Source organism: Scyliorhinus torazame, chromosome 11, assembly GCF_047496885.1.
Source record: "Scyliorhinus torazame isolate Kashiwa2021f chromosome 11, sScyTor2.1, whole genome shotgun sequence".
Taxonomy (NCBI): Eukaryota; Metazoa; Chordata; class Chondrichthyes; order Carcharhiniformes; family Scyliorhinidae; genus Scyliorhinus; species Scyliorhinus torazame.
The window spans coordinates 176,932,420-176,957,291 of NC_092717.1; the positions used below are offsets into that span (position 1 = coordinate 176,932,420).

At 48.7% G+C, this 24,872-nt stretch overlaps 1 protein-coding gene across 3 annotated transcripts in view; it reads left to right on the top strand.

Moving 5' to 3' along the window:
• Nucleotides 1-24,872, top strand: part of ndufaf6 (NADH:ubiquinone oxidoreductase complex assembly factor 6) — a 95,727-nt gene that overhangs the window by 32,094 nt on the left and 38,761 nt on the right. For all 3 annotated transcript variants that reach the window (XM_072468074.1, XM_072468073.1, XM_072468072.1), the window contains exons 4-6: nt 1,360-1,416; nt 4,265-4,367; nt 11,135-11,268. In XM_072468074.1, coding sequence (XP_072324175.1) covers nt 1,360-1,416; nt 4,265-4,367; nt 11,135-11,268 — 294 coding nt within the window. The remainder of the gene's footprint in view (nt 1-1,359; nt 1,417-4,264; nt 4,368-11,134; nt 11,269-24,872) is intronic.

Below are 24,872 nucleotides of genomic sequence, written 5' to 3' on the forward strand. Positions count from 1 at the left end.
CCAGTTACTTATTCAATTGGCCAAATTTCCCTCTATCCCACACCTCCTTACTTTCTTCATGAGCCGACCATGGGGAACCTTCTCAAACGCCTTACTAAAATCCATGTATACGACATCAACTGCTCTACCTTCATCTACACACTTAGTTACCTCCTCAAAGAATTCAATCAAATTTGTGAGGCAAGACTTACCCTTCACGAATCTGTGTTGACTATCCCGGATTAAGCTGCATCTTTCCAAATGGTCCTTCAGGACCTTTTCCATTAACTTACTGACCACCGAAGTAAGACTAACCGGCCTATAATTACCAGGGTCATTCCTATTCCCTTTTTTAACAGAGGAACAACAGTCGCCACTCTCTAGTCCTCTGGCACTATCCCCGTGGACAGTGAGGACCCAAAGATCAAAGCCAAAGGCTCTGCAATCTCATCCCTTGCCTCCCAAAGAATCCTTGGATATATCCCATCTGGCCCAGGGGACTTGTCGACCCTAAGGTTTTTCAAAATTGCTAATACATCCTTCCTCAGAACATCTACCTCCTCCAGCCAATGATGGCCATGTTGTCGCTTGTCGTAAAAACCCATCTGGTTCACTAATATCCTTTAGGGAAGGAAATCTGCCATCCTTACCTAGTCTGGCCTACATGTGACTGAAGACCCACAGCAATGTGATTGACTCTTAACTGCCCCCTCAAGGGTAACTAGGGATGGGCAATCAATGCTGGCCCAGCATGAACAAATAAGGACAAAAAATAATTTCGTTTTTGTGCGTGTCCTATTCCCTGAATTAACAACTGAAAACCGGGAAGTTCCAAAATCCGGCACCGATTCCGTTCCAAGTTGCAAAATGAAAGGTGCTCTGCCTGTAATTTATCGGACAAAACAATAGACCTAGTATCAACCCCTGGGGAATTCCACTATGTGCCTTCTTCCAGTCTGAAAGACAAGTGTTCACTAATACTTTGTCACTCAACTGCTGACTTTGTATCCTTGCTGCCACTTTTCCTTTTATTCCCAGGGCTTTACCTTTACTTCACCAAGTTCTTTAGCCTGGTCAGAATTTAACTGGGTGGCAAATTTCGCATCAGTGTAAAAGCAGCTTTGGAAAAATTTCAATCTTGTGCATTGATCTACATTGGAATAGAGCACTTTAGGAAAGTTTAGCACTTTTCTTTTTAAAATTAGAGTTAATGTTTCAAGTCCGTGAGTCATATGGGCTTGAAACGTTAAATCTGTTTTTCCTCCTTACAAATGCTGCTGGAGTTTGTTGCAGCGTTGTCTGTTTTTGTTTCAATTCCAGCATCTGTGGTATTTTTCTTTTTTCTTTTTTTGATTGTTGTGAAATTCTATTATTTAATAGGCAGTAAAAAAGCACAAGCTGACTAAGCGATGGTTTCTGAGAATTATTGATGAACGGGTAAGTCTACTTTGTTATTTAAGTACTCTGAAGCCAGGTTTACCCACAAGATAGTTACAGACCATAACAGTGGCCCACTCCATCTTTGATTGTTACCTGTTCTGAAATGCCACTACATAGAGTACCTTTCTACTTACAGTTAAGCTCAGCTCATGAGGAAGAGAAATAACGATGTACATTTCTTATTAGCCATTTTAATCAGTTACGTAGATATCAAGGTATCCTCAGCATTAATTTTGCACCCAGGCTGAAGGTTGATGGCTACCATTAAGGTACATTTAGAAATTAGGAAGAAAATGCTCATCACCCATCTGTTTTTTCCACGTAAAATGGAATTGGCAAACAGATCTTATTTTTGCAGTTAGCTTCTTGGAGAATTTTGGTAATTATATTGGGAGGAAATTTTCATTGCATCATATTAAAAGGCAGAAATAATTCTTCAGCCACGGTGGCAAAGTATAGATTTTCTTTTTTTAATGTGAAAACAACGTGAGCACCTGCTTGCCACCAGAGTCATACTGCCCTGTCTATGTCAGCTATTGTTGAAGTTTCCTCTTATTTAAAAAAAGTTATTCTGTAAAATATTGAAATTCAAGAATAAAATCAGGTTTAGTTACAGATCATTTTAAGTTGCAGTTAATTATGTTTTTAACGTAGGGTGCAGTCAGTTAAAATGACGGTGCTCCCGAGATTTTTGTTCCTGTTCCAGTGCCTCCCCATCCTGATCACTAAGGCCTTCTTCAGGCGGGTTAATCGGAGCATTATGGGGTATGTGTGGGCGCAGAAGACCCCAAGGGTGAGAAAGGTGTTCCTGGAGCGGTGCAGGGATAGGGGGGGTTGGCGCTGCCTAACCTCTGTGGGTATTATTGGGCTGCCAACGTGGCAATGGTGTGTAAGTGCGTGATGGAGGGGGATGGGGCGGCATGGAAGAGGCTGGAGATGGCGTTCTATGTGGGCACAAGCCTGGAAGCGCTGGTGACGGCACCGCTGCTGCTTCCTCCAATGAGGTATACCACGAGCCCGGTGGTGGCGGCTACCCTCAAAATTTGGGGGCAATGGAGATGTCATAGGGGGAGGTGGGGGCCTCAGTGTGGTCCCCGATTCGGGGGAACCACCGGTTTGACCCGGGGAGGATGGGTGGAGGGTTCTTGAGCTGGCACAGGGCAGGTATTAGGAGGATGGGGGACCTGGTTGTGGACGGGAAGTTTGCGAGCCTGGGTGAACTGGAGGAGAAGTTCGGGCTCCCCCCGGGGAACACATTCACATATATGCAGGTACAGGCGTTTGTTCGGTGGTGGAGTTCCCACTGTTGCCACCACGCAGGGTCCAGGACAGGGTGCTGTCGGGGGGGTGGGTTGGAGAGGGGAGGATCTTGGCAACGTATCAGGTGATGCAGGAGGAGGAGGAGGCCCGGTGGAGGAGCTAAAGGGTAAGTGGGAGGAGGAGTTGGGTGAGGAGATTGACGAGGGGATGTGGGCGGATGCCCTGGGGAGAGTGAACTCTTCCTCCTCTTGCGTGAGGCTCAGCCTCATACAATTTAAGGTGCTGCATAGGGCTCACATGACCGGGGCAAGGATAAGCCGGTTCTTTGGGTGCGAGGACAGGTGTGTTAGGTGCTCAGCGAGCCCAGCAAACCACACCCACATGTTCTGGGCATGCCCAGCGCTGGAGGACCTTTGGAAGGGTGTAGTGAGGATGGTGTCGAGGGTGGTAGGTTCCAGAGTCAAGCCAGGCTGGGGGCAGAGGAGCCGGGAGTGCAGGAGGCGAAAGAGGCCGTTCTGGCCTTTGCGACCCTGGCAGCCCGGCGAAGGATTCTTCTTCAGTGGAAGGATGCAAGGCCCCCAAGCGTGGAATCCTGGATCAACGATATGGCGGGGTTTATTAAATTGGAGAGGGTGTAATTTGCCTTAAGGGGATCGGTGCAAGGGTTCTTCAGGCAGTGGCAACCGTTCCTAGACTTCCTGGCAGAGCATTAGAAGATGGTCAGCAGCAGCAACCCGGGGGGGGGGGATTGGTTCATTTTTCTTGAGTGGGCGTATATATTTGCTTTTGTGTTGATGGTGGCTGTTATTTATTATTTATGTATACTGGGGGGTGGGCTTTGTTCTTTCCTTTCTGTATTTGTTGTTGATATTTTGTGAAAATTTGAATAAAAATTATTATTTTTTAAAAACGATGTTTTTAACGTAAATTGTTAGTCCTGCTTTTAGACATAAAGGTAAAGTCGCCATAGTCCCAGATATCCGTAGGCTATTTTTCCCCTTTGATGGGGAGAGCTAACTAGTGATGATTTAACCGGAGGATCACCATACCTCAGGCGAGTGGCAAGGTTGAGAATGCAGGGCCTTCATGGATAACCTTAGCTGGTAAGGGAATTGAACCTGCGCTGTTGGCCTCGCTTTGCAATACGAACTAGCTGTCTAACCAACAGAGCTAAATATGAGGATTCCAGAATTTGGGACGTCACAGTAAGGCATATTCTTCTGAAGCTGTACTTGGATATTCTATTGATGCACAGTAAGGGAGCTTTGCTTTGCATCAAGAGAATTTAGGCTGTTAACGGAGATGTGTTCCATTTACTTCTGCTAAAATTTCTCACTCTGATTAACATAAAGCTTTAGTGCAAACAAATATGAATAGTTTAGTGAAGCAACTTCTTTGTCAATGCTAATGGCTGATGCCCTAAACTCATGAAGCCTAATTGTAGAAATTATAGCACCATTATCCATCTTCTACACTGTGCAATGGAATAATATGTTTAATCTTAGTATTTTGCAGCAGTGTACCTTTTTTAAAGAAAAAGCCAGAATCATCCAACTTAAGACAATTCCAATATAATGAATTTCAGGAAAAGAATTTGAATGAGAATGCGTATCGAAATATCAAGGATCTAGAATCTTATGCAGAGAATGCTCAGTCATCACTCATCTACCTCGTATTAGAAGTATTAGGTAAGAATTTTAAAAATAAACCTTTTTATTGAAAAATGAAGTGTTATCTCTTGTGCCAGTTGGGAAGTCCAGAGTTAGCAGCTTGACCGTTCAAATGTTTTCAAATCAAAATAAATGCTTTCTGCAGCCTGATGGTATCGGTATAGCTAACTGCTTCATCTATATAAAACTACATCAGAGCACAGTTTGGGGCTTTACAGGCTGGAACATTCCGGCTGTTCACGCCGGCGGGATCTTCTGGCCCCGGTGACGGCGCACCCCCACCATGGACTTCCTGGTGGCAAGGGGTGTACTCAGTGGGAAAGCCCGTTAACAGCAAGACCAGAAGATCCTGCTGCTGGCCAATGGTGGGCTGCCTCTGCTGCCGTGAAACACGCAGCGTGTTGCATGGAAAATCCCACCCACTTGTATGAAGAATATTATTTTAATAGAGCAGTTTTAGCACCTGGTCACTGAGATGATGTATGGTTTGAGGAAATACAGTAAAGTGAGCAGTGGGGAAGTATTTTTGTTCGAATATGGGAAATTATGGGATATTTCAATAGAGACTCTTAAAATTCTGAAAGGTTGAAACAGTGGTCAGAAATGGACTATTTCAGGGCGGAATGTAGCGCAGTGGATAGCACTGGGACTGCGGTGCTGAGAACCCGGATTCAAATCCTGGCCCTGGGTCACTGTCCGTGTGGAGTTTGCACATTCTCCCCATGCCTGAGTGGGTTTCACCCCCACAACCCAAAGATGTGCAGGTTAGGTGGATTGGCCACGCTAAATTGCCCCTTAATTGGAAAACAAAAATAATAATAATTAGGTACTCTAAATTTAAAAAAAAAAGAAATGGTCTATTTCCACTGGTTGAGGGAGGGATCTAAAGTACATAGATTTAACATTGAATATGAGATTTTGGACACGGAAGGTAAAATTTTCCTGTGTTGGGCTGTGGGTTGTACTGCCAAAGTTAACAATTTAAAGCAGAAATTCTGTCAGCATTTTAAGGTTAGGCTAGATAGGTGATTGAAGGCAGGGGGAATAAAGGAGATATTGGCGCAGGACAGTGGTGTGGAACTGGGTCTTCTGCTTCTGTGGAGGATAAACATCAATGTGGATTCATTTGGCCAAGCAACCTATGTTGCAAATTTTATGTAATTCTTTCCATCACTTGTGACCATTTATGTCCATTCCTCAAAATTTCCTGTCTCATTCCCTACTTCAACGCTGAGAGCAATTGAAACCCTTATCCATGGCTTTGTCACTTTACTTTTGGATACTCCAACTTTGCTCGTCAATCTTCCAATACCGTACATAAACTCCAACTTACCTCAAACCCTGCTATCTAATAATACTATTTATTAGTGTCACAAGTAGGCTTACATTAACACTGCAATGAAGTTACTGTGAAAACCCCCTAGTCACCACATCGTCCGGTGCCTGTTCAGGTACACTGAGGGAGAATTCAGAATGTCCAATTCACCTAACAAGCACTTCTTAAGGGATTTGGAGGAAACCGGAGTACTTGGAGGAAACCGGAGTACTCTGAGAAAACCCATGCAGACATGGGGAGAACGTGCAGACTCCGCACAGACAGTGACCCAAGCTGGGAATCAAATCCGGGTCCCTGGCAACAGTGCTAAACACATCTGTATAACGCCCTGCAATAAGTTCCACTTGTCCATCATTACTGTTTGGGTCTTCTCTTATAAATCTATCGTTTTTACTCCTTGTGCACGCGCATGCACCGTCACTGTCACACTCGCTCTGTTTTGGGTTCCATTTTTATTACCTATTAGTGAAACACATTGACATTTTTACACCTAATTCTGCCCTGCTACTCTTCCTTTTTTTCTGCTACACCTCCAGGAAAACGTGGGGGTTCTGAATGTTTAAGGTCACTATTGAGTACTGAATGCTTTATTTGAAGTACTTTGAAGAAAAATTAACCTTCTCTTATAACTCTTCATTTCTACAGCTGATGAAATATTTTCAGGAATATATCAGTTTTACTGATTGGTCAGATCTAATGATCAATAAATGCTTTTTTTCTGTCTGCTACTTCTGTGCTGACACTAAATGGGAATAATGAACTTTTCCAAATGAGCGATCTTTTCATGTACTAAATGATCTGTTTGAGCTGCTCGCAGAAAAATACTTTTCATTGTACCTCGGTACACGTGACAATAAACAAATCCAATCCATTCCAAATAATAGTCTATTGTAAGGTTAACAAATGTCAAGAGTTACTTTCCCAGTGGGTATTAGAGAAGGAAAAAAATTGTAGAAAAATTGCAACAATTCTAAATCATCTTCCTTATAACTTGTAGTTCAGAACACTTGAATTAATACAATTTGCATTTTATGGCATATTTAATATAGAAACTATTCTCAAATGCTTCACCGAAATGTGATCAGACATAAATTAATGGTGATCCATAAAAGGAGATATTATGAGAGAGTATTAAAACCTCCAAGACATAGGTTTTAACAGTGGTTTGAAGGAAAAAGGGAAATGGCAAGGAATAGCTTTGAGGAGGCAATTCCAGATCTTAGGCTGTGGACAGTTGATAGCACAGCCAACAGTGGTGGGACAAAGGCTCTCGGGCTTAGGTGCAGAGATGGACTTATAATTTTTGGGGCCCAATGCTCTCCCTCTTTGCAGGGCCCTCATGTCATGCCCCACCTTCTGGTCTCAAGCCCCACCCCTAATGGCATCAATATCCTCCTGACCCCACCCTCAGCTCACACCATGCAAACCACAAACCCCCCTCAAATCACTGCTTTACTGTTTTAATGAACTGAATCATGCACCGGGACTTGCATAGTTCAGTTTTGCTTGCAGATCTGAATATTTTCCTGCCATATTTTTGGCATTATGGAAGCTCTGCCCATGGCAACCTTTGATGTCCAACCCTAAATTTTGCAATGATTTCCAAAACAGTTGGCTCCAGCCACTCAGAATTGTGGGATTGTGGCGGCACAAATCAGAAAAATTGCCTTACAACTTCACCATCGCTGGCCACATATTTTAAAATTAATAATAATTGGTCCACATGACTTGCATCGGGTCAAGTGTTTAGTCAACTATTATAGAAAAGAAGGCCAGCAGGATTCTTGCACAGCAGCTCAGAATGAGGGAGGCAGCTAGAGAAATAGGGAAAGTTATTGACGGGGATGGGAACTTAGTTGGGGACTCGGCAGGGGTGAGCAAGGCGTTCAGGGATTTCTACAGCAGGCTGTACAGGTCGGAACCACCTGCGGGGCCGGAGGGGATGAGGCACTTCCTGGAGGGGCTGACTTTCCCGAAGGTGGATGGGGAGCTGGTAGAAGGACTGGGGGCCCCGATCGGGTTGGAAGAGATAATGGAGGGCTTGAAGGCCATGCAGTCGGGTAAGACCCCGGGACCGGACGTGTACCCAGTGGGGTTCTACAACAGTTCTCCGGGATATTGGGGCCGGTGCTGATGAAGGTGTTTAATGAGGCAAGGGAAAGAGGGGTTCTGCCCCAGACGATGTCACAGGCCACGATTTTGCTTATCCTGAAATGGGACAAGAACCCGGAGCTATGTGGGTCTTACAGGCCGATTTCCCTGTTGAACGTAGGCACCAAACTGTTGGCCAAAATTTTGTCCTCCAGGATTGAGGATTGTATACCGAACCTCATTGTGGAAATCAGACGGGGTTCGTTAAGGGCAGGCAGCTGGTGGCCAATGTAAGAAGGCTGTTAAATGTAATCATGATGCCCCCGAAAAGTAGAGAGGTGGAGATAGTGGTCGCGATGGATGCGGAAAAAGCTTTTGACCAGGTTGAGTGGGATTATGGGAGGTTCTGGAACGGTTCGGATTTGGGAGGGGCTTTATCGACTGGGTCAGGTTGCTGTACCAGGCTCCTGTGGCAAGTGTACGGACAAACAGGACAACTTCGGACTATTTTAAACTGCACCGTGGGACGCGACAGGGATGCCCCCTCTCCCCCCTGCTGTTTGCGCTGGCTATAGAGCTGCTGGCAATTGCTCTGAGGGCCTCAAGGGGCTGGTCCGGGGGGGTGGGGGGGGAGCACAGAGTCTCACTGTATGCGGACGACCTGCTTCTGTATGTTTCAGATCCAATTGAGGGGATGGAAGAAATCATGGGAATTTTTGGGGATTTTGGCCGGTTTTCATGGTATAAGCTTAATATGGGGAAGAACAAGATGTTTGCCGTCCAGTCGAGGGGTCAGGAGAGGCGTCTGGGGGAACTGCCGTTTAGATTGGTAGGGGACAGTTTCAGGTACCTAGGTATCCCAAGTGGCGCGGGATTGTGACTGGCTACGTAAATTGAACTTGGCCCGGTTGGTGGATCAGATGAAAGATGATTTCCGGAGATGGGATGCGCTCCCGTTGTCTCTAGCTGGTAGAGTCCAAACGGTGAAAATGACGGTCCTCCCGAGATTCCCGTTTGTATTTCAATGTCTCCCCATCTTCATTCCGCGGTCTTTTTTTAAGCGGTCAATAAAATTATAGCGGGCTTTGTATGGGGCAAGTCCCCGCGAGTGAGGAGGGTAATGCTGAAGCGGAGTCGGGGGGGGGAGGGAGGGATGGCACTGCCGAACTTTAGCAATTATTACTGGGCAGCTAACATAGCCATGATTAGGAAGTGGCTGGTTGGGGGGGGGAAGGTCGGCATGTGTGCGTATGGAGGCGGCTTCTTGCAAGGACACAAGTTTGGGGGCGCTGGTAACTGCGCCTCTGCCGTTCCCGCCGGCGCGGTACTCCACCAGCCCCGTGGTGGTGGCGGACTTGACAGTCTGGGGGCAATGGAGGAGATATGTGGGAGCAGTGGGAGCATCGGTCTGGTCCCCAATCTGCGATAATCGCCGGTTTGCCCCGGGTAAGATGGACGGGGGGGTTCCGAATGTGGCGGAGAGCGGGGATTGAGAGGATGGGGGACTTGTTTATAGAGGGGAACTTTCCGAGTATGAGAGCGCTGGAGGAGAAGTTTGCATTGGCGGGGGGAAACAAATTTCGATATCTGCAGGTGCGGGACTTTCTGCGTAGACAGGTACCAACCTTCCCACTCCTGCCGCTAAGGGGGATTCAGGACAGGGTAGTTTCCAGACGATGGATAGGTGAGGGGAGCGTTTCTGACATTTATAAGGAACTTATGGGATCAGAGGAGATGCAGACTGAGGAGCTGAAGCGAAAGTGGGAGGAGGAGCTGGGGGGAGAGATAGAGGAGGGCCTTTGGGCGGACGCGTTGAGTTGAGTCAACGCGACCACAACTTGTGCCAGACTCAGCCTGATTCAATTCAAGGTCGTTCACCGGGCTCACATGACAGTGGCCCGGATTAGCTGATTCTTTGGGTTGGAAGATAGGTGCGCAAAATGTGCGGGAGGACCAGCGAACCATGTCCACATGTTCTGGGCATGTCCAAAGCTGAGGGGATTTTGGCAGGGGTTTGCTGACGTCATGTCCAAGGTATTAAAAACAAGGGTGGCATTGAGTCCAGAGGTGGCGATTTTCGGGGTGTTGCATGATCCGGGAATCCAGGAGGAGAAAGAGGCAGACATTCTGGCCTTTGCTTCCCTGGTATCCCGGAGGCGGATATTACTAGCATGGAGGGACTCAAAGCCCCCGAAGTCGGAGACCTGGCTATCGGACATGGCTAGCTCTCTCTCTTTGGAGAAAATTAAGTTTGCCTTGAGAGGGTCACTGTTAGGGTTCGCCCGGAGGTGGCAACCATTCATCGACTTCTTCGTGGAGAATTAATCGTCAGCGGGGGGGGAGTTAGGTTAGTGTAGATTAGAGGGTTAATTAATGGTGGGACCTGTTGGGGAGGGAGGTAGTATTTGCACTATGTTTATATTTACATGTACATTGTTTATATTGCTGCTGTTACAATGCCCAAAAATACCTCAATAAAATGTTTATGAAAAAAAGACTATTATAGTAAAGCATCTGGTGTCTTTTACTTAATTGGTGAAGAATGGCCGCTCTGCCATTATAGTGATGAAGTCATCGTAGGTTCTGTGCATTAAAAAGTTGGGCTTCCCTGAGCCACAATATTGATAACTTTTCAAATGCTCTTTGAGAAGCTTATCAAATTCACTGAAATATTCAAGGCAGGCTAAAATATTTGACATTGATGACTCATCATGTCCTCAGAGAGGGAGGCCAAAGGAAGACAGCAGTTTGACTGTGGCAACAACACGTCTCAGCACTTTCCTCCAGTAAGAACACTCCTTTTGAAACATGCCTTTCAAACATGAGCCTTTCAAACACGAGCCTATTAACAAATTCAGAGCTGCCAGGCTCTGATTGGTGCTCCCACACCGCAGCCACCTCTTCGTAACCCCCCACCCCATTGCCCCTGTGCCCAGTGCTGTGTGTTGCATTGTAAATTCGCCTCTGCTTGGGAGGTGCAAGACCATGAAGGGATTTGAATCCTAAGATTAACATTTTAAAGTTGTGGCATTGGGAAACTTGGAGTCACCCCTGGCAAGTGAACATGGTTGATTGATGAGCAGAATGTAGTACTGGACAGGATGAGGCATATCAGAGTTTGCATCAGCTGAAATTTATAGTGAATGGAAAACTGGCCAGGAAAGCTTTGCAAAGCTGAATCTGGTGGTGACAAAAGCATGAATGAGAGTTTCAGCTCCAAGTGAGCTGAGACAGGGAGGTATAATTTGCCATCTCTTTTATATCTTGCTTGCATCTTGGTAGCGAACGATTCTTGGGACACTTATTAATTTGGGTCCCAATTGATTTTTCTTATTAATACTCGGTTCTATTTTCACAGGTGTAAAGAATATCCATGCGGATCATGCAGCCAGTCATATCGGGAAAGCTCAGGGAATAGTGACATGTCTACGTGCAACACCTTATCATTGTAGGCGACGAAAAGTTTATCTTCCACTGGACATCTGTTTACTGGTAATTTTATATGATGCATTTCACTTTTTGAAAAGTATTCATCACCAAAGTAATTAAAACAAGAATAGAGCTTTGTGTTTAGAAGGTGGTGCAATTTGTGCTTTCCCACAAGTTCTTCTTATTGTGGAAAGATTAGTAACTTAGAGAAGTTGAGTATTGAGGGTATTTTTTTTTTCCTGCATATTTCTGGTTCTTTATGTACCTCAAAATAGCATTCACTCACTGCAAAAATTTTAACTTGGTGCATTACATGCTGTAGGGCTGAGCTTTGAATTCACTCCAGGGATTGAAAGCTCCTTTTTTTTTCTGGCTATAAAAGTCCAAAATGAAATTATGTTGGATTTGAATTTGTTTATTGTCACGTGTACAGAGGTACAGTGAAAAGTATTTTGCTAGGCGACTTCGGGTGGCGGCTATGAGGGAGTAAGTCGCGCATTTGGTGGCTCTCTTGGTGGTCAGACTTTTAGACTTTTTTGAACTTTGAGCGCTGGAGGGGGAAACAACAGCACCGTAGATCTGGAGCCATACAGAGTTGTATGGACTTAAGGAGTAGAAGGGAGCGAAAACAGGCGAAGAAGGGGCTGAACAAAGGTGGTGTGGAAGTTCAAGTGGGAGGAAAGATGGCCGACGAACGGACCACGGAACGGACGATTTAGAAAGCACTGGACAACATGCTGAAGGTCATGAAGGAGAGCTTTGCAGCACTGAAGCGGGATAATTTGGAACCGCTTCAGAAAGCAGTGGAGCGACTGGACCAAAGGCTGGACGCCCAGGATAAGAAGGTCCAGGCATTGGAGAAGACAGTGGAGGAGCAGGCGGATTTCCAAACGATAGCGGGCGTGGAAATTAGAAAGTTGAAGGAGCAACAATCAAGGCTGATGGTCAGGCTGGAGGACCTGGAAAATAGGTCTCGCCAGCAGAATCTGAGAATCATTGGGCTCCCGGAGGGGGCCGAGGGAGTGGATGCCACGGTATATGTGGCAGACATGCTGCAGAAGCTGGTGGGGGATGATTTCTTCCCGTGTCCGTTGGAGCTGGACAGGGCACACAGAGTGCAGGCGAGGCAGCCGCGAGGGGGGGTGGGTCCCCCCGGGCGCCGGTGGTCAGGTTCCATAGGTTCGTGGACAAGGAGCGGGTCCCACAGTGGGCCAAGAACATGAAGAGCTGCTTATGGAACAACAGTGTCCTGCGCATCTATCAGGATCTGAGTCAGGAGGTGGCCGGAAGGAGGGCAGCCTACAGACAAATTAAAGAGATCCTGTTTAAAAAGGTCAAGTTCGGGCTACTTTTTCCGGCGCGGCTTTGGGCCACATACCGGGAACAGCAACATTATTTTGACGACCCGGAGGAAGCGATGGACTTCGCTGAGGGGCATGGACTGGTGCCGAACTGAGGACCCATGGACTCAAGTTAGAGTGTTTCAAGGGATGTTTGCATTTGTTTGTGGATTGCCCTACGTGTTAGCGATGTTGTTCAGCATGTTCTTTTACTTAAAATTTGGGGTGTTCTTGTGTTTGTTTTTGCCTGCTTGAAAGTTTTAAAGTTAAAGCCAAAGTCATAGTTAAAGGTTAAGTTATTGGGTGCTGGGGGGGCTGTACGGGTTCTTTTTGCTATTTTTCTGGTAATGTTGGGAGGGGGGTGGGTGGTAGCGCCCACCTCATTACACAGTTTGAATTGCACTATTGTTGGGGCAAGCTTTGTTCTTTGTTTGTTTTCTCTCTGTTTCAGTCCCAGAGCGATTACTCGAACAGGGCTGTTCTGGGGAAGTGGTGTTGATGGGCGGGGGGACAATAGATGGGAGACATGGTGGCGCCGGAGTTGAGAGTCACCAGGCTAGCTGCTTTGAGCTAGTCAACGGGAGCAAGGTGGGGGGTGTGTATACAGCCAGTATATGGCAGGGGTTAGGTTACAGGGGGTTGTTGCTAGGTGGGGGAGGGGAGGAAGATGATCTGCTGACGAGGGAGGGAACTGAACCAGGTAACAGGGAAGAGGTCGGGGGTGGGAGCTGCCAAGAGGCGGACCAAGGGGGGGCGTGGCACATGGGCAGGGGGTGGGCGGGCCCAAGAAGGGGGATGGGGGGGGGGGCAGGGTGCCCTCCAACCAGGCTGATCACCTGGAATGTTCGAGGGTTAAACGGGCCGGTCAAGAGGGCATGTGTGTTCGCGCACTTACGGGCTCTGAAGGCGGATGTAATGTTGCTGCAGGAGACACATTTGAGAGTGGCGGACCAGATTAGATTACGGAAGGGCTGGGTTAGCCAGATCTTCCATTTGGGGCTTGACGCTAAGACCAGAGGTATCGCGATCATGATTAACAAACTGGTTCAATTTGAGGCGGACAGCACAGTTGCGGATGGGGGTGGTAGATTTCTCATGGTCCGGGGTAAGCTTGAGGGGGTGAGGGTGGTCCTCGTGAATGTTTACGCTCCAAACTGGGATGATGTAGATTTCATCAACAGGCTGCTGGGGAAAATCCCCGACTTGGATTCGCACAAGCTGATTATGGGTGGGGACTTTAATACAGTCCTTGATCCCGACCTGGATTGGTCGTGCTCCCGAACGGGCAGGGTCCCGGCAATGGCAAGGGAACTGAGGGGGTTCATGGAACAAATGGGGGGGGGGGGGTTAACCCCTGGAGAATCAGTCGGCCGACAGGGAAGGAGTTCTCATTCTATTCACATGTTTACAAGGTTTATTCTCGTATTGACTTCTTTATTATGAGTAGTGTCATGTGAGAGTACCTTTAAGACATGGATGTTTAAGCAATGTACCTTTAATAAAACAGTGATGTCAGAGAGTGGGTGGAGCTGGGCTTTAGATCAGCCATTTTGAAGTTTCAGTTTGAAAAAGAGCTTGTGTGTGTCTGTGTGTTTCCAGAGAGCTGCAGTTTTGAAAAAGCAGCTTGTGTGTGTCTGTGTGTTTCCAGAGAGCTGCAGTTTGGAGGAAAAGAGCTTGGGGAGTGTCTGTGTTTTGCAGTTGGCAGATATCACAGCAAATCCAGCTATGAAAGACTATCTCTGGATCATTTGGGTGATTTAAACTCATAATAGTAAAGCCTTTAACCTGATGTGATTCTGTTTAAAGATGTTAAGTCTCTTGGCAGTTTGAAGGAACATTTTGAGGAATTATTTACTGTTGCAATATTTTCTGAGTTATCTTTGAAGTAAGGGGTGTTAAGAGATCCAATGTTTATTTAAGATGTTAAGTTGAGTTCATGGAATAAACATTGTTTTGTGTTTAAAAACCCACGTGTGCATAATTGTAATCCCACTCCTAGGGAACAATCCGTGTACTAGGAAAAGCAACAAATACATTAAAGGGGTAGGTTGGTTGAACTCCATGATACATTTTGGGGTTCTGAAAAGGCCACCCCCATAACAGTAGGGACTTTTTGGAGGGGGTGAGTGATACAGAATACTCGGCGATCACTATTTCGGACCATGCTCCACATTGGGTCGACCTGCAGGTCTGCAAAGAAAGTTACCAGCGCCCACAATGGAGGTTAGAGGTGGGATTGTTGGCAGATGAGGAGGTATGTGAGAGAGTGAGGAAATGCATGCAGAACTACCTGCAGGTCTCAGCAGCGGTGCTCTGGGAGGCACTGAAGGTGGTGGTGAGAGGGGAACTGATCTCAATCCGAGCCCATACAGACCGGGCGGAGATGGACAGACTGGTTCAGGAGATGATACGGACGGACAGGGAATATGCGGAGTCCCCGAGCTACTTAGGGAACGACGGAGACTGCAGGCGGAGCTGGGGGCGCTATCCACTGGGAAGGCCGTAGAGCAGCTCAGAAAGGCAAGGGGCGCGGTGTATGAGTATGGGGAGAAAGCCAGCATAATGCTTGCACAGCAACTTGGGAAGAGGGAGGTGGCCAGGGAAATAGGGACGGTAGTGGACGGGGCAGGGAACCGGGTTGGAGACCCGGCAGGATTGAACAGCGTATTCAGGGACTTTTACAGCAAGCTATATACCTCGGAACCCCCCACGGAGCCGGAAGGGATGAGACGCTTAGATGGGCTGACCTTCCCAAAGGTGGGTAGAGGGATGGCAGAGGGGCTGGAGGCCCCGATTAGGGCTGAAGAAGTAATGGCGGGCCTGAAGGCCATGCAGTCGGGTAAAGCCCCGGGGCCGGACGGGTATTCAGTGGAGTTCTACAAAAAGTTATCGGGGATAGTGGGGCCGGTGCTGGTTAGAGTGTTTAACGAGGCGAGGGACAATGGGATGCTACCCCCGACGATGCCGCAAGCCACCATCTCGCTGATATTAAAACGGGATAAAGATCCGGAAGCCTGTGGGTCCTATAGGCCAATCTCCTTGATTAATGTTGACGCTAAACTACTGGCCAAGATCCTGGAGTCCAGAATCGAAAACTGTGTACCGGACGTGATTTTGGAGGACCAAGCGGGGTTTGTAAAGGGCAGGCAGCTGGTAGCCAACCTAAGAAGGCTACTCAATGTGATTATGGTGCCCCCGGAGGGCAGAGAGGTGGAGGTAGTGATGGCAATGGATGCCGAAAAGGCTTTTGACCGGGTGGAGTGGGACTATTTATGGGGGGTGCTGTGATGGTTTGGGGAAGGCTTTGTGGACTGGGTTAGACTGCTATATCAGGCCCCGGAGGCTAGTGTAAGGACGAACAGGACGACATCTGAGCATTTTCGCCTATACCGTGGGACAAGACCGGGATGCCCCCTACATTGCTGTTTGCGTTGGCCATAGAACCGCTGGCAATTGCTCTGTGAGCGTCATGGGGATGGAAGGGAATGGTGGGGGGGGGGGTAGAACGCAAGGTCTCGCTCTACGCGGATGACCTGCTTTTGTACGTGCTGGATCCAGTGGCAGGAATGGACGGGATTATGGAAATTTGGCCGGTTTTCAGGGTGAAAGTTGAACATGGCAAAGAACGAGATGTTTGTGGTGCAGGCGAGGGGTCAGGAGAATAGGCTGAGGGAGCTACGGTTTAGCCTGATTTGGGGAAAGTTTTAGGTATTTAGGGATACAAGTGGCGTGGGACTGGGGCAGGATGCATAAGTTGAACTTGTCGAGGCTGGAGGAGCAAATGAGGAGCGAGTTTCGGAGATGGGATGCGCTCCCGCTGTCACTAGCAGGGAGAGTACAGACGGTGAAGATGACGATCCTCCCGAGATTCCTGTTGTTCAGTGTCTCCCTATTTTCATTCCGTGGTCCTTCGTTAAATGGATCAGTAAAATCATCCTGGGATTTGTTTGGGCGGGGATGTTCCCGCGGGTGAAGAGGGGGATGCTGGAGCGGAACCATAGTGAGGGCGGACTGGCGTTGCCGAACCTCAGCAACTACTACTGGGCGGCTAACATAGCCATGATAAGGAAATGGATGGTGGGTACGGGGTCGGTTTGGGTGCGGGTGGAAGCTGCTTCGTGCAGGGGCATCAGCTTGGCAGCCCTGGTTACGGCTCCTCTGCCGCTCCCGCCGGCCTGGTACTCCACCAGCCCTATAGTGGTGGCGGCTCTGCGGATTTGGGGCCAATGGAGGAAGCATGAGGGGAAGTGGGAGCGTCGGTCTGGTCCCCAATATGCGACAACCACCGATTTGTCCCGGGGAAGATGGACGGCGGCTTTCGAGCGTGGTGGAGGGCGGGGGTGGGAAGGATGGGCGACTTGTTCCTGGAAGGGAGCTTCACGAGCATGAAGAATCTGGAGGAGAAGTTCGAGCTGGCAAGGGGAAATGACTTTCGGTACTTGCAGGTGCGGGATTTCGTACATAGACAGGTCCCGTCCTTTCCACGCCTTCCACCAAGGGGGATCCAGGACAGGGTAGTTTCCAGGGGAGAGGTAGGAGAGGGGAGAGTCTCGGATATTTATAAGGAGCTTATGGGAGCGGAGGACACTGGGACCGAGGAACTGAATCTCAAGTGGGAGGAGGAGCTTGGTGGGGAGTTGGAGGGAGGCGTATGAGCAGACGCTCTGAGGAGGGTAAATGCAACCGCAACATGTGCCAGGCTCGGCCTGATTCAGTTCAATGGAGTTCACCGGGCCCACATGACGGTGGCCCAGATGAGTAAATTCTTTGGGCTGGAGGACAAGTGTGCTAGATGTGCGGGAGGACCAGCGAACTATGTCCACATGTTCTGGGCGTGCCCAAAATTCAGGGGGTACTGGCAGGGATTTGCGGACGTCATGTCCCGGGTACTGAAAACAAGGGTGGTGATGAGTCCAGAGGTGGCGATTTTTGGGGTGTCGGAAGACCCGGGAATCCAGGAGGGGATAGAGTCCGACGTTGTGGCCTTTGCTTCCCTGGTAGCCCGGCGACGAATACTGTTGGCCTGGAGGGACTCAAAGCCCCCAAAGGCCGAAGTATGGCTGTCGGACATGGCAAGTTTTTTTCGGCTTGGAAAAAAATCAAGTTCGCTGTACGAGGATCACTATCGGGACAAGGTACACAATGTAAATACATAGACATCGGCATCGGGTGAAGCATACAGGTGTGTAGTATTAATCAGGTCAGTTCATAAGATGGTCATTTAGGAGTCTGGTAACAGCGGGGAAGAAGCTGCTTTTTAAAATAAATTTAGAGTGCCCAATTCATTTTTTCCAATAAAGGAGCAATTTAGCGTGGCCAATCCACCTACCCAGCACGTCTTTTGGGTTGTGGGGGAGAAGCCCATGCATACACTGTGAGAATGTGCAAATTCCACACACACAGTTACCCAGAGCCGGGATCGAACTTTGGACCTAGGCGCCGTGAGGCAGCAGTGCTAACCACTATGCCACCGTGGTGCCCTGAAGAAGCTTTTTTTTTTTAACAAACAATTTTATTGAGGTATTTTAGGCATATAGAAAAAGTGACATTGTACAGTACAAACAAAAAGAAGTCAAGGCACAAATTAAACATAATCCAAACCACGGCTCTGTTCACGCACGGACCTGCCTCAATATCCCCCTACTCTACTCTACCCTAGCCTCCCCCCCCCCCCCCCCCCCCCCATGGCAAATCCCTCAAGGCGAACTTGACTTTCTCTAGGCCAAGAAAGCTCGCCATGTCCGATAGCCATACCTCAGCCCTCGGGGGCTTTGAGTCCCTCCATGATAACCGTATTCGTCGCCGAGCTACCAGGGAAGCAAAGGCCAGAACGTCGGCCTCTCTCTTCCTGGACTCCCGGGTCCTCCGAAACCCCAAGGATTGGCAGCACGGTAGCATTGTGGATAGCACAATTGCTTCACAGCTCCAGGGTCCCAGGTTCATTTCCGGCTTGGGTCACTGTCTGTGCGGAGTCTGCACATCCTCCCTGTGTGTGCGTGGGTTTCCTCCGGGTGCTCCGGTTTCCTCCCACAGTCCAAAGATGTGCGGGTTAGGTGGATTGGCCATGATAAATTGCCCTTAATGTCCAAAAATTGGCCTTAGTGTTGGGTGGGGTTACTGGGTTATGGGGATAGGGTGGAGGTGTGGACCTTGGGTAGGGTGCTCTTTCCAAGAGCCGGTGCAGACTTGATGGGCCGAATGGCCTCCTTCTGCACTGTAAATTCTATGATCTGTGATTGCCATCTCAGGGCTCATTACCACCCCAGTTTTCAATACCCAGGACATGACATCTGTGAATCCCTGCCAATACCCCCTCAGTTTAGGGCACGACCAGAACATGTGTATATGGTTAGCCGGCCCTCCGGCGCATCGAGCACACTTGTCCTCCAGCCCGAAGAATCTGCTCATCCGGGCCACCGTCATGTGGGCCCGGTACACGACCTTAAACTGGATCCGGCTGAGCCTGGCGCATGTTGCGGTCGTGTTTACTCTGCTCAGGGCTTCTGCCCCGATACCGTCCTCCATCTCCTCTCCCCCCCCCCCCCCGGAGCTCCTCTTCCCACTTAAGCTTCAGGTCCTCGGTCTGCGTATCCTCAGCTCCCATTAGTTCCTTGTAGACGTCTGAGTCTCTACCCTCTCCCACCTCCCCCTAGAAACTACCCTGTCCTGCTTCCTCTTCGGCAGGAGACGTGGGAAGGACGGCACCAGTCTGCGTACAAAATCCCGCACGTGCAAGTATCTAAAGTCGTTCCCTCTCGCCAGCCCAAACTTCTCCTCCAGCGCCCTCGTGCTCGGAATGCTCCCTTCTAGGAACAGATTCCCCATCCTCACAATCCCCGCCCTCCTCCACAGTCGATACCCCCCGTCCATGTTCCCTGGGGCAAATCGGTGGTTGCCGCAGATTGGAGTCCACACCGATGCTCTTACCTCCCCTACATGCCTCCTCCACTGGCCCCAGATCCGAAGAGCCGCCACCACTATCGGGCTGGTGGAGTACAGTGCCGGCGGAAGCGGCAGAGGAGCCGTGACCAGGGCTGCTAAGCTAGTGCCCCTGCACGAAGCAGCCTCCATCTGCTCCCAAACCGACCCCGCACCCACCATCCATTTCCTTATCATCGCTATGTTGGCCGCCCAGTAATAGTTGCTGAAGTTCGGCAACGCCAGCCCCCCTTCTCCTCTGTTCCTTTTAAGCATCACCCTCTTCACCCACGGGGAATCCCCTGCCCATACAAATCCCAGAATAAGTTTATTCAGCCTCTTAAAGAAGGACCGTGGGATAAAGATGGGGAGACACTAAAAAACAAACCAGAACCGTGGGAGAATTGTCACCTTAACAGTCTGCACCTCCCCGCCAATGACAGCGGGAGCGCATCCCACCTCCGGACCTCCTCCCTCACTCGTTCCACCAGTCGGGACAGGTTGAGCTTATGCAATTTGCCCCAGTCCTGTGCCACCTAAATCCCCAAATATCGGAAACTCTCCCCACTAGCCTGAACAGCAACCCCTTCAGCCTATTCTCCTGCCCCCTCGCCTGAATTACAAACAAGTCACTCTTGGCCATGTTCAGTTTGTATCCAGAGAACCGGCCACATTCCCTCAGGGTTGCCATAATACCGTCCATCCCCACCATTGGGTCCGATACATATAACAGCAGATCGTCTGCGTATAACGAGACTCATATGTTCCCCCCCCCCCCCCCCCGACCAGCCCTTTCCAGCCCCTCGAAGCTCTCAGTGCAATTGCCAGCGGCTCTATGGCCAGCACAAACAGCAGTGGGGAGAGAGGGCAGCCCTGTCTTGTACCACGGTGCAGTCTAAAGTAGTCCGATGTCGTCCTGTTCGTCCTTACACTCGCCTCCGGGGCTTGGTATAATAGCCTAACCCAGTCGATGAACACCGCCCCGAACCGAACCGTCCTGGTACGTCCCACAGATAATCCCACTCGACCCGGTCAAAGGCCTTTTCAGCATCCATGTGTTGCTAACATTTGGTTGGTTCAATTGGATCTGTTTTATAACCGTTGCTCGCGAGTCGCCAGGTATCTTTATGATACCGCCACGAGGTTCAAGTTCAAGTAATGATCAATAACTCAACACACCAGTTAGTAAGATTCAAATCCAAGCACATTTATTATACACAGTAAATCGCTACTCATGCATAAATTCTACTTCTAGGCTACTTCTACAACTAACAGGCCTATACTTAGCTTCGGACTGGCCCACCAGGTCAGGGGAATAAATGGCCTTTCGTTCGGATTCTGAAACTGCGGGATTCAAAGCCGGTATGGACTGGTAGCTAGGAGCGCCTATCTCGTAGCGAGCGTCGACTTGAGACTTACTTCAGTGATGCGGCAGCTTGGACAGTTCACTCTCAAGGGTTGGTTCGCGTTGTTGAGTGACCCTGTCAAGAAGAACGATTTGAACTTGGGTGCTTAACTTTATAGTCCCCAGGGGCTTCCCGCCTTTCGGGGCGGACCCTGTACCTGGTTCCAGGTGATTGGACTTTGTTCCAATCGCTTGGTTTGATTTCTCCAATACTGGAGCGGTTCCCTGATCGATGGGCGGTCTTGAGGTGTTCGTTAACCTCTTTTGTGTTGGCTCCTGCTGGCGCCGGGGAGTCTGGCTTAACTTTGTCCCAAATGTTGCGATTGTTCCCGGGGATTGCTCATCAGTATGTATTTGGCTGCTACATTATTATGCAGATGGCTGCTTGTATCGATGCTGTCTGGGCTTTTGCAGAGTTTAATACACAGTAACTAGCACCTGCTGGTTTCTGCCTGTGTTGGCTGAATTTCCCTGCAGCCTTTGCTGTTCTCCATTTTACATCAGGAGTTGGCCAACTGAGGTGGCTACACGCCCTCTTTGTGATCCTAACGCGAAGCGTGAAGGATCACATAACTGCGTTGCTTTCCATTCCCTGACCCGGCGTCTATGGCCTCTACGCTGGCCATAACTATGCAAAAAAGTTTTACCTAACAATTCTGAGGGGCGCTATGTCAAACAGGGGCATGCAGTACAAAACAAGAAAATGGGAACCTCTAACTATCCTTAATAAACTACACTCACTCAAACATTTCACCACACTAACTTCCTAAACCATACAAACAAAATCATAGCAGTTTTATACACATTTTCCTGGCTTGGCAGTCAAGCTCAGGATTGTACAATTGCACATGAACATTTCTTTATTTATAACAAAACGCAAACGAATGCTCTTTATTATAGATCGCGGGGGTCGGGGGTCTGGTCGTATCCAAAAATAGGGGATCTTATTCTATGTACCGGGGTGCGAGCGCGGTAGGCTCTCCTTCTCCATTTTTTCAGATGAATAGTCTGCACGATGCAGCAGAGTATCGCCAATACCAATAGGGATTCTATCACGTAGGACAGGGAGTACCAGGTTATAAACCTGTCACACCAAGATGGTGTGGTGTCGCTTGTGACTGGGCTCTGGGTACTGTGGGGAAGTGAATCATTAACGGCTGGGGGAGTTGAGGTCAGGGGGTTCGCGTTCACGCGCAACCAAATGTCCATGATAACGATGAGCAACGCGGAGGATGTCCTCATGGTTCTTCTTCTTTCACTTCTCTTCTCTTCTCCGGTCCTGGAGCTTCTGGAGTTCTGTGGAATCAAGCATAGTGTCTGTGACTATCTTGGTTTAATATCTCGTATGATAGCCTATCTGTCCTTTAGTGCCAATTACGCCCTTTATTTAAAAAAATATATATTTTATTAAAGTTTTTCGATCAAACAAAAATTTCCCATTTTACAACTTTGTAATAATATATTACGCCCTTTATTTTAAAATATATATATTTCATTAAAGTTTTTCGATCAAACAAAAATTTCCCATTTTACAACTTTGTAATAATATATTACAATATATAAAATTGATTGTTTTTTAAATAAATAATATGCTGAGTAACGGCAACTGCCAACAACAAAATAAGAAACAACAGAAATAATAACTAAATTAGTAACTTTGTGAAATCAAATATAAATAAAAATAACTAATATATAAACACACACATAAAACCCCTGAAGACCCAAATGAGCCCTCCCCCCTGGGCTGCTGCTGCTGCCTTTCCTATTTTCCCTTATCGCTCTGCGAGATAGTCGAGGAACGGTTGCCACCGTCCGTTGAACCCGGGCCGAACCTCTTAATGCATATTTTATCCGTTCCAGTTTTATAAACCCTGCCATGTCGTTGATCCAGGCCTCCACACCCGGGGGCTTAGCTTCTTTCCACATAAGTAGAATCCTTCGCCGGGCTACTAGGGACGCAAAGGCCAACACATCGGCCTCTCTCGCCTCCTGCACTCCCGGCTCATCTGCAACCCCAAATATAGCCAATCCCCAGCTTGGTTTGACCCGGACCCCCACCACCTTCGAGATCACTTTTACCACACCCACCCAGAACCCATGGAATACCGGACATGACCAAAACATGTGGGTGTGGTTCGCCGGGCTTCCCGCGCATCTCCCGCACCTATCTTCCACTCCAAAAAAACTACTCAGCCTTGCTCCCGTCATATGCGCCCTGTGTAGAACCTTGAATTGTATCAGGCTGAGCCTGGCACACGAGGACAAAGTGTTCACCCTACTTAGGGCATCTGCCCACAGCCCCTCCTCAATCTCTTCCCCCAGCTCCTCCTACCATTTTTCCATCATCTCCCCCTCGTCTCTCATTTCCCTATATATATCTGACACCCTACCATCACCCACCCATGCCCCCAAAATCACTCTGTCCTGGATCTCTTGCGCCGGGAGCTGTGGAAATTCCCTCACCTGTTGCCTCACAAATGCCCTCACTTGCATGTAGTGAAATGCATTCCCAGGTGGCAACCCATATTTTTCTGTCAGTGCTCCCAGACTCGCGAACGTCCCGTCTAAGAACAAGTCCTGCAATTTCGTAATTCCTGATCGCTGCCAAGATTTAAATCCCCCATCTATCCTTCCCGGGGCGAACCTATGGTTGTTCCTTATCGGGGACCACACTGAGGCACCCGTCACTCCCTTATGTCGTCTCCACTGCCCCCAAATTTTCAGAGTTGCCACCACCACTGGGTTTGTGGTGTATTTTTTCGGGGAGAACGGTAACGGCGCCGTCACCAGTGCTTTTAAGCTAGTTCCCCTACAGGACGCCATCTCCAGTCTTTTCCATGCCGCTCCTTCCCCTTCCCTCATCCACTTACATATCATTGACACGTTGGAGGCCCAATAATAATCACTTAGACGCGGCATTGCCAGTCCCCCTCTGTCCCTACTGCGCTGCAGGAACCCCCTCTTTACTCTTGGGGTCTTTCCAGCCCACACAAATCTCATAATACTCTTGTCCACCTTCTTGAAAAAGGCCTTTGTAATCAGTACAGGGAGGCACTGGAACACAAAAAGAAACCTCGGAAGGACCACCATTTTAACCGCCTGCACCCTGCCCGCCAATGACAGGGGCGCCATGTCCCACCTCCTAAAGTCCTCTTCCATCTGCTCTACCAGTCGTGCCAAGTTAAGCTTATGCAAGGTTCCCCAGTTCCTGGCCACCTGGATCCCTAAATATCGGAAATCTCTTCTTACCCTCCTCAACGGTAAATCGTCTATTCCCCTGCCCTGTTCCCCGGGGTGCATCACAAACAGTTCACTCTTTCCCATATTCAATTTATATCCTGAAAATTCTCCAAACTCCCTGAGTGTCTGCATTATCTCAGGCACCCCCTCCACTGGGTCCGCGACATACAACAACAAATCATCCGCGTATAATGACACCCGATGCTCTTCTCCTCCTCTAAGTACCCCCCTCCACTTCCTAGAGCCCCTCAGCGCTATGGCCAATGGCTCAATTGCCAACGCAAACAGTAACGGGGACAGGGGACATCCCTGTCTTGTACCCCTATATAGTCGAAAGTGGTCAGATCGTTGCCTATTTGTAATCACACTTGCCACCGGGGCCCTGTACAGGAGCTGAACCCATCTAATGAACCCCTCTCCAAATCCAAATCACCTCAGTACTTCCCACAGATAGTCCCACTCCACTCTATCAAATGCTTTCTCTGCATCCATCGCCACCACTATCTCCGCCTCCCCCTCCGGTGGGGGCATCATCATCACCCCCAACAGCCTCCGTATGTTAGCATTCAATTGCCTCCCTTTAACAAACCCCGTTTGATCATCATGCACCACCCCAGGGACACAGTCCTCTATCCTCGTCGCCATCACCTTGGCCAAAAGCTTGGCATCTACGTTCAAGAGGGAAATAGGCCTGTATGATCCGCACTGCAGCGGGTCTTTGTCTCTTTTCAGGATCAGCGATATCGTCGCCTCCGACATCGTCG